Raw genomic sequence first — 10,803 nt, forward strand, 5'->3', positions numbered from 1 at the left:
GAAATAACCGATAGTAAATGACTGAAGGGGCAAATTCAAGGTAAATAAGTTTTAGTTCGAAATGACGGGATATTCGAAATAACCGAGTTCGAATCAGCGGGTCAAACTGTACATTGTATCCTGTTTAGTTATTATCTGTTGCCCTGGTAACTAATTGAAGGGCGGGTAATGCAAGGCACGTGCGTATTACTTAAAATGGCTTCCTACGTAAAGCATTGTGCAACATATTAATCTGACATTCAAAATCAATTACATTTTAACGATTATATCTTCTTTCATCAGTTTGTTCGTAAATCATAATGAACAAACTGGTCGATAGTTAAATACTACAAAAGTATTGCTGAGTTGTTGAAAAACTGTTTAACAAGGAAAACGATACAAAGTTACATTTTCCAAATAGCAATTCTGATTTTACTGTGGTAAAACAGTCAAGAAAAATGAGTGAAGAAAAATTTGAACGCTTTCCGAACCAATTTTATGTTTGTCCCCCACATGAGGATAAAGCGACTAATTTTCCAGAGGAGGAAAATGATGTTCCAGAGATTTCTTTTCAAAGCTTTTCGTCGGAAAGTCCTTATGAAGGCCAGTGGCATGGCGACTGTGAACAGAACCAGAGCAGAATTTCAGTCCACGACTTTTATCTTCCCAAGTTTCAGATGCGACTGGCGGCAAATCAAGGAAATTTACAACAACTCGCCTTGCTCTTGGCCGGAAAGCGAACGAGAGAGAAGCGGTGCCTGCGACCTAAACTTGAAGAGCTCACACCAGAAAACACCATGTCAGCAGATTCCTCTGTAAATCATCTGGAGTCAATTGATAAAACGAAGAGATATGCCTTTCCAGATACACTGCCAGAAATGTTACACTCAGTATGAGAGCACTAGGAACACGAAGTAAGGCTGTAATTACTAACTGTGAAATGAGCAATCATTTTTTCAAAGTAACAGATCTTTTTCTGTTAGCATTCTTTATTTAATAAAAGGTTATGCAGCTATTTTTATTCGCGTAGAAAAAGGAAACTAAGGGAAGAAGTGTTCTTCTTTCTTTCTTCGCAGAATCTAGTACTGGTCATTTTATTTTCAACAGCCAACCTCTTTTTTTGAAATTATTTTTCTTCATTTTAATTAAAAAAACTGCAGGCAAAATAGCAATATACACAAGATTTTAAAATATGAAATATCTAAGCGAAAATCCATAAAGCACAAATTTCATGTGACATTAAGCAAAGTATGGCTGAATCTCTTCAGGAATTCCTCCCAAGTAGTTTATTAATAAAGGATTTATTGTTCATTAATCGTCGACTATTGGGTACAGTTTATCGATATGTTCGTTCGTTTTGGACCAGTAAATTAAAACTTTGTCAGGCGCCGCGGGGTCGCTTACTGTAACATAACAGATTTCTTCAATGCAGGAATTCTCGATTTCTTGAATGAGCGAGAACAAAACACACGCATAATATTGAATCTGAATCTAATTAACTTTAAACGATTTGTGAACTTAACTGTTCACAAATCGTTCATTATTCAGAACCACGAGAGTACCTTCTTGTACCAACTCATGCAAATTGTTTCAAAACGTTTTCGGTACGAAGTTTTCGTTCCTCCATTTTTCTGGCTTGTGAGTTAGTGTTTCATTTCTAGATCTTGTGCAGTCATTAGTATTTTCTTTTGTTGCGAAGCTTTGCGTTATTAATATAGCTTAATTAGGGGATAATTTTTGATAGTTAAATCGTTAATTAAAATATCATGATCGGCCGAGTGCTGTTGCAGTTCTACTGCGCTAAGTTTTCGGTCGGTGATTGTTCACGGTCATAAAAAAGAAACAAACTTCAAGAACAGAAATATAAGCAATAGACTTGCCACAAGTCGACTCTTTTGAGCGACGAAGTCGCGAGAAGCTAGCGACGCAAACGAGCTTTCAGAAAGTCTATATAAGCAAGTAAAGCTACTCAGGAGCCCATCAGTCACTGGGTTGTATGTTCTCGGATTATATTGATTTTATATATTTATTTATTTTATATATGGCCACTTTTTGTAAATAGTATTAATTGTTGTTATCCTAAATATTTTCGTATCATAGTATATGGGATGTAATTAAATTTACTGCTAAAAATATATCTCTATATTGTAATAGTACGTAATAGCATTTTGCTATGATTCGTTTTAGAGTTACACCATTAAAGGAAAAATTCAAAATTGTGGTCGTTTCATTCCAATGTAATAAAGTCATAGACCAGTTCGCGTTTATTTTTGAAAAAAAAAAAAAAAAAAAAAAAACCGCGAACATGACGTCGAATGACGGGAGAAGAATTTCGCAAAATGTTGTATTTGTTTACTAAAATGCTTGCAATTGCTTTACCCATTTCTTTTCGTGAAGCCCACAATTCTTGTTTTTTTCGTCCAGAACTGTTGGTTTAGTTCGAAGAAGTGAAGTAACAAACGCGCAGTAAATGAGTTATCCATTTCTAGACCACTGACAGATCCTCTACTAACTATGAACAGATGTAAGAAGTAGAGAACGAAAAGCACTACAAACAACACGTTGTTAGTTAATAACAAGAACAACATTAATATTTCTGATTTATTCCAAAACCATACCGTCAAAACAACAGAAAACGGAAATGTTGGTAATAAGCTTCTGATTCGATTCTGATATGTTGGTACAGTTGCCAAGATTTGTTCGAAGTCTTGCGAAGCGCTGCATAACCACTAGGCATAAATAGATTGTGCTCGGCAACTTTTGAGCAACTTTTAGCGTTTTGAGCAACTTTTTGTTGTACCAGCAACCTAGGGCAACTTTTGCCTTCCTTTGCAACTTTTGAGCAACAAATTGATATAAAACTGATCCAAACCATAAAAGGTCGTTTCATTTCGAAAGATTTTATTAAAAATGGTTTTATCAAAACTGATTTTAGTAAAACTAAGGATATACAATAAAATGACAATAAAATAACACTTGCTTTACGCCCACGAAATCTGGACGGGCGCTTAATTAAATGCAGCGGTTATTCGCTGCAACATGGAGCCTGCCGCCCGCCATCTTGGTATTTGCTGAAGTGCGAGTTACTAATGGCATCGCAATCAAATGAAATTTCAGACGAGGAAAATGAAATAATTCAGACATTGACCCATTGAGGTTGCCATAGACGCAAAACGACTCTAGAGAGTAAGCAACTTTTCTAAATTTTGGTGGCAACTTTTTGATATTTGAGCAACTTTAGAGCAACTTTTGGGTATATTGTGAAGCAACTTTTCCTGAATTTACTGGCACAATCTATTCATGCCTAATAACCACAATCCTAAGACAATATTATTTGTCCCCGACTTGTGTTTTGGTAAAAGAGAATGAAAACCTGAATATTTCTCGTTCTTAAAGCGTGTGCAAAGAAAGAAAACTTTGGCAAACTGTTTTCGTTAGCAAAACGACTCGTAAGCAAAATTGGGGGCGAGTTGTCTGGGGGCGAGTTGTCTGACATTCCAATTTTCCTAGCTAAAAAAACATGTTTCGTTGACAAATTGTTAATTAATAAAACAATTATCCTGCTCAATTTTGCAGGATATCGTCTGATTTTAGCCAACTTGGCCTACGGCCTCGTCCGCTTAGTATCAAGCGAAATTCTGAGCGATTTCGCAGAATAATTATTGTTTTATCATTCACTGATTGTGGCCATGTACGCCAAACGGACCTATTTTTCTTTTGCCGTAGTGTCACGTGATCAATTGAGACTTTTATGGTATAGCGTGACATTGTACCGTTGTAGCAGCAGTATTTGCGTGTTCGTATTTTGTGCTAGTTTTCTGCTGATAAGGTGAGTAACCAGATCTTTAATACCTTAGATCAATAATAGAAGTTTGTAAGAAACTTTTCATATTTTAATTCCGCCTGGCTTGTTGTCTGCTGACTGTAGTTAACGATGTACTCAAGTTTATAAATACAGTATGCTATAAGTAAAAAAATCGTCATGTTATTTGCCATCACTATACTTTATATCGACTTACCAAGCTGTACTATCTACATCTCCTAATTTAATCTAAGCTTACATTATTATAAGCTTGTTTACGCCTGGCTTCATGCAATAAGTAAATGTCTTTTGTAGACATGATGACAATAAGTAATCAATGACACGAATAACTAGCTAGTCTGATCAGTGACATTAATGAATTATCCGGAAGGGTCACCCTTGCTAGGGACCCGGGGGGGGGGGGGGTACCAGGAAAAAAATTTGTACGGGGAGGCTCTGCCCGGAGATCTAACCCCTTACCCTTTTATATACCATTTTGATAGAAAAGGTACCCCTTTTGTATACCTTTTATTGCTAAAAAGGCACCTCTTTCATATACCTACACGACATCAAATTTACCTAAAACGGGAAGTTTTCTTGTCATTTTTATGTAGCGCTAAATAAATTAAGACGATACAGCCAAACATTGCGTCTGCTCTATATATTTAATGTAAAAGCCTTTTAAAATATCATTATGACAGATTTTCCTACCCTTTCATATACCTAAACTTCTGAAATCCCTACCTTTTTATATACCTGGAGCCTGAAAAAGGTACCCCTTTCGGGCGGAGCCTCCCCGTATAGGCCATGATAGGGAGTACCCCCCCCCGGGGGGGGGGTGGGGCTAGGGATACCCTAGCAGGAAAGTCCATACCTGCCAACCCCCAGAGTACAAAAATCTGGAGACATCTAGAAATCTAAATGAATTGTAAGGATATCATATAATTCTAAGGCAATGTATGAATACGCTCTGAAAATCAGACCAGGAGATTGAAGAAAAACCTGGAGACTCCCAGGAAAATCTGGAGAGTTGGCAGGTATGAGAGTCAAAGACATTCAGTTTACAAACAAAATTATTACAGGGTTATCCCAAGGGGGAGGGGGAGGGGAGGGGTATGCAGGATTTCATGTGTCAGGGATGATAAAAGGATTTTTTTGGGGGAGGGGGGGGGTAGAAACTTTTGATTCCGGGATTTTTGGGGAGTTGGATAATTGGCAAGTATTGTATTTGGGTGAAAAGATTTAAGTAGACAGGCATTGTGGGGGGAAAGAAACAATCTAAAAATTCATTAACTATGTAGTTCTGTGGATAAAGTACAAACAGATGTGTTTTGGTGTTGTTTTTAACATATAATTCTTTCTTTCTGAAAATTTAAGGGTCAGAAATTTGGCATGGGATTTTTTGGGGGTTAATTTTTGGTCCAGGGATTTTTTTTGGTCTAGACTTTTGCCCCAATTTAATCATACCTGTCACTTGAAATCCCGAGTACCCCCTAGGAACGTTACACCACCACCCTGGGATAACTTTATGTGCTTCAGGTAACTGTACACACTTACCAGCATTGAACACAACATTCACAGGGTCGGAAAACCATTAAAAAGTTGTCCTGGGTAGGCAAGTTGTCCCTAGTAGAGAATTTAGAAGGCAGCACTGGGCTGAAATAACTTCTCTTCCTTATGGGGAAACATAAAAAGTTATAATTTTAATTTACTGACTTGGGTTTTAATGGAAAATGTTCTCCTCATAAGGGTTAACCGTTGCAATTAATGCACTTATCATTGGCTTTCCCCCCAGGCCCAAACAAAAACCTAAATCCCTGGGGTATGGGGCATATTTCACACACCAATTTCTCCTACCCGGGGGGCTAAGACGAAGAAAAAACACCTTTATTTACAATAAAAACAGACAATTTTGTCTATTTTTTCACTCTCTTGGCACTCAGTTTAGCGGACTGTGACTGATTCACTGTTTATAGTTTTACTGTTGCGGTACTTCTGACAGAAGCGACTGTAGTGTTCAATGTCTGGATTGATTGATTCGATCTCGATCTAAATCTTGGCAACCATGTTTTGCCTCTTACAGTGCAAACAAATGTTCTTCCAGTCCTAAAGCAATGCAGTGAATGTTTCTTTATTTATGTTCCACCCTGTACTGTATAGGTGGTTTTCACTGTCACGCCGCGAAAAAATAAATCCAAAACTATTGGGTAAAAAAAATCATAAATATTACAGGTTGTAGAAAGCTACTATATAAACTTCTTGTCCAAGTCTCAGGTCTGTACGTTATTCTGTAGTTGAGTCATCCATCAAAATGTTTCACGCAAATTTAGAGAGCACAGTATGGAAACACCATGCTGGAGTGCAACTGCTTGGACTCCAACATAGCGGCCGGAAATCAATGAAAACATCGGGAATTAAATTCTGCTACAAAAAGCGGTCAGATCACCCTCATGAACAAGTAATCATTCAAATGACCACTTCTCGCAAAACCGCAACCATTCCGATTGTTAAAAATTGCAAGATGAAACATTTTTTAAAGAAAACGCGAGAGCCTCTCTGGCGGCCATCTTGAATCTTGTGTGGCGTGACACTCCAAAATTCAAAATGCTCTATGTTAAAGATAGCAAATGCCATCGAGCTAAAAGCTTTGACAAGATATATATTAAGGACGTCTAATAGCCAGTGAAGGATAAAAACTCAGGGGTCTTGCGATTCTGCGAGTCACCAATAATAGAGCATCATCATTGCCTCTTCACTTATTCCAAGTTTTCTCATTGCTAAAGATTTTTTAACGTCCCAAGCTTTGAACAACAGCATCTTTGTAAAGAAAACTGCTATGGGGGGAGGAGGATTGCATAAAGAGAGTATTTAAAAAAAATCTTCTAAAGAGAAAGTGCCTAGCTAGCATCTGTGAGATGTTTACATCATAGTTTTAGAAAAGTCATTTGGCATATTTCAGACATCTGATCAGTTTCTCAAAATAGGACAAGATTGACTGACTGCAATGAAGTAAACAAGTCCAAAAGAAAATGTTATTTAAAAGCAAAAGTTGATAGTGATACAACAGCCTGTGTATATAATTACCAGTAATTACTTTAAGTTTGTTGTCTTCATGTATTTCTCTGTAGGTTATCCTTTGACTTTTCCAAGATGCCCAATAGTGAGAAGAACTACAACTGTACTCAATGTGACAAGTCGTTTAACAGATCTTCAGGTTTAAAAAGGCATCAGCAGATACACAGTGGAATAAGGCCCTACAAGTGTTCTCATTGTGATAGGTGCTTTAGACATTCTTCAACTTTGAAAAATCACCTGAGAATACATAGTGGTGAGACACCCTATAAATGTGGCAGTTGTAACAAGCGTTTTAAGCAGCTCTCAAGTTATCATAGACACCTGGTAACACATAATGACGAGAAGCCCTATCACTGTACTCAATGTGATAAGTCTTTTAACCGCTTATCAAGTTTGAACAGGCATTTCACAATACACAGTGGAGTGAAGCTTTACAAGTGTTGTCACTGTGACAAGCGCTTTAACCACTCCTATGTTATGAAAGCCCATCTGAGGATTCACAGTGGTGAGAAACCTTTCAGATGTAACCATTGTAACAAGCAATTTAACCAGCCATCATCCCTGAATAGACACCTGAAGATACACAAGAGAGAGAAGCCATTTTTTTGTACTCAGTGTAGCAGGACTTTTGAACATTCAAAAACTTTCCAAATGCACCTGATGAAGCACAGTGGTGAGAAAATGGTGTTCAAATGTGATCACTGTGACAAGCATTTTAAGCAAGCCTCAGCTTGGCGACGACACTGCAAGGCACATGGTGGAGAGAAGCCTTTCAAATGTATTCATTGTGACAAGTGTTTTAACCGTGCATCAAACTTGCAAACACATGTGAGGTTACACACTGGGGAGAAGCCGTACAAATGTGACCACTGTAGTAAGTGCTTTAATCAGTTATCAAATTTGAGAACACACGTGCGGAAAATGCATGTAGCAGAGAAGAGCAAATCAGCTGAGATAGAAGTAGTCATTGACACAAGAATTCCTTTTTCTAATGAAATTAAAATATAACCAACACACCTCTAGATAACTAATGCTTCGATCTGAAATGAAAAGAATCTGATGTTTTGAGTGTCAGAGTGGTATAAGCCCAGGGCTTATAACTGGGATTTCATAGTATTGATTTACAAAATACAAAATCAGAATCATGTTAGCACTAAACCAAGAACATTATTCTCGGTTACCGTAATTCTCTTTATAGTATGTTCTCACTGGTTATTTTTCCGGTTGCTCATATGATTTAGTAATAATAAAGGTGAAACTGCTGCACTTTTCTGAATAAATAATTATCTGGAAAAAAGCCTCTCAAATAGGTGAGCTTTAATACACTGTCAATACTTGTGTGAAACATTCTTCATTATTTTAGAATATTCTGGCTCTTCATGCAACAAACCAACGTGGGGTTAGCTCACAATTTGCACATGGCATTTTCTTCATTCTTTCCTGAACTGTCTTTTTGCATTGCATAAGATTTTGTTGGAACAAAAAATGGCTTCAGGAAAATGGTTACACATAAGTGGTACAATGAAGTCACAACACCCATTTTGTGTAGTTCACGAAGTATTCACAAAGTTCCTGATGATTGTTATTGTGTAGTTCCATGAGATATTCATATCTCCCCCATTAGAAGGGATTTTTTATAACAACCCCCCACCCCTCTGAAAATTCCAAATATACTTCATGAATACATTTATTTAAATTTGTTGTTCTTTGAGAACCCCCCACCCCCCAGGAATTTCCAATCCCTTCTGTGAGGGGGGGGGAGGGGATGGACATTTTCTGGAACTACACAATGTATGGGAACAAGGGAACAGCTGATAACCTTAACCAGGGCCTAATGTAATGAATGACTTTTTTAATGTGCTGATGGTATGCTAAGGTGGCCAAGACTTCTGAAGATTAATACTTCTTAAATTACAGGACAAGAAGTATTGTAACTGTATCGTAAGCAACGTTTTTTTTTTTCTTTTTGTGTGGAAAAATAAAAGACTTCTAAAGAAAACAGTGAATAATGAATTATCGAAAGTTTGGGTAGTAATGGGATGTGGAGAGGGGGATTTCTTCTGGCGGATTTCGTAAATCAGCTTTGTACAAGGCTTTTTTTTTTTCGGGCGGGGGTAACCTATCAACTGAGGTCTATTCCTTAAAAACCCGCAATTATTGGGGTTTTATTGAAATGTTTGCTACTATTCTCCTAAGTATCACACAAGTCATTCCCAGAAGCATAAGAATATTTTTTTGAAGAGGTAAACTTTGACAACAATGTGAAATATATTTTATTGCTCATTGTTCAGTTGACATGTTCTATTTTAGTGACCTAATATTGACTGAAAACATAATAGACTATGTTTTCAGTGCAGTGGTTTCCTGATGATGGAAATTATTGTAATTGTCATAGAAAACACCGATGGCAGAACCCATAAAAAAATTTAAAAGGAAAAGATAATAAGATACCCCTGAAAGCAAGGAGAAACTTGGAATTCTGTAAAAGATCAATATTTTAAAGATTGAAAAATGCCAAACAGTGAAAACTGCTGGAAAATTACTAAGTACAAATTTCTGTACATATTTTCAGGATTTTAGTGACTAAAATGAAATTTGCCAAGGAAATGATGCAACTTACATAACAAAGGATTTTTTAAAAATTCCTCTTAGTTTCATGGAGTGTCATTTCCTATAATAGAGAGTGGGCATTTTTGGGCCACATACAGCAACTGGAAGTGAAACATTATTGTCTTTGGTGCTCATTATTGACTTTTTGTTCATAAATTCAAGTTGCTAAAATAAAGGCTTTCTATCTTATTTTTGAAGATAAAAGTTTGCCAAAAAACTTAAAAATTCACCTTCTGGTTGCCATCTGTGGACTTAAGCTCTCTAATAAGTTAATTTTAATTCCCAAAAGGGAAATAAGCCAAAGCAATATATGTGGTTCTTAAGAACCTTAATCTGTTTCTGACTAGTATTTGTAATTTTCTATACGGTGCTTTTGAACTTCAGGGTTCAGTACTGTTGTTCATTCCAGGGTTAAAAGGTAGCTAAGATTTCAATTTCTGTTAGAAAGGTTTTCACCGCTAAAATAGGCCTTATGGATGATAACATCACCTTCTTAAAATTTACCACCAAGCCTTGTGTATGTGAATTACTCTCGACCATCTGCCACATTCCTGCAGTTTTCATGTGCATATTATTTTCATCTTTCCTGCTGTGGGAATTCGTTCAGGATAAAATTACAATTTTGCACTTTGAAAGCAGGGCTTGGTGGTGAAACTTCTTAGCCAGTCTGACATTCATGTACATAAAGGCCAGCCTGAATTTTTGACATCCCTCTCTGGTTGCCTGCTTCCGAGTCCCTTCCCTGAAGCATGTGACCAAAGGGGTATGTCTGAAATTCAGGCTACATACATTTGAAATACTAAGTCCAAAGTGTCGTCCAAAGTTAAAGAGTTGGACAAAAAAGGCGAGAGAAATGATAACTTAAAAAAATTGGAAAAGCTGAGCAAGCCTAGCGTGTTCTCTCGCAGGCCACACCCTGCTTGCTTTGCTTGGCAATTTTTTTACCAGTTCACAAGCTAGAGGGGAGAGGGGCCAATAATCACTTTGTTACCATCCCCCACCCCACCCCCTTTGAGTGTCTCTAGATCTGCCACTCAGTACTTAAGAAACTTAACAATCACATGATTAATGTGTTGACAGAATTTTTTGTATCCTTTTCTAGTCAAATGAAGGTAGTCAAACATGTCCTCATGGCTAATTAAGCCATCACTCCTGACAAAGCCTGGGTCGGAGTCCAGAAAAATAGAGTTAGGAATGGTCTCAATGGCCTCCTTCAGGGTGTGGTTTACTTGAAAGTGTTTCTCGCGAAGAGGGTTGGGCTGTTTTCCTCTAGGAAGCAAACTCTGTCAACAAAAATAATTTATTTAAAATCAGTTTAATGTGAGATGTTTGTAAGT

The 10,803-nt window shown here is 37.2% G+C and overlaps 1 protein-coding gene across 1 annotated transcript; it reads left to right on the forward strand.

Annotated features, from left to right (window-relative positions):
• Window positions 1–2,707: 2,707 nt before the first annotated feature.
• On the forward strand, window positions 2,708–9,254 carry LOC144664421 (uncharacterized). The gene is made up of 3 exons (XM_078525534.1): window positions 2,708–3,165; window positions 3,706–3,808; window positions 6,910–9,254. Coding segments are annotated over exons 1-3 (1,059 nt in total). The 5' UTR covers window positions 2,708–3,164; the 3' UTR covers window positions 7,865–9,254.
• Window positions 9,255–10,803: the final 1,549 nt, after the last annotated feature.

Source organism: Oculina patagonica, chromosome 8 (assembly GCF_052425735.1).
Source record: "Oculina patagonica isolate OP01 chromosome 8, crgOcupat, whole genome shotgun sequence".
In the NCBI taxonomy this organism is placed as follows: Eukaryota; Metazoa; Cnidaria; class Anthozoa; order Scleractinia; family Oculinidae; genus Oculina; species Oculina patagonica.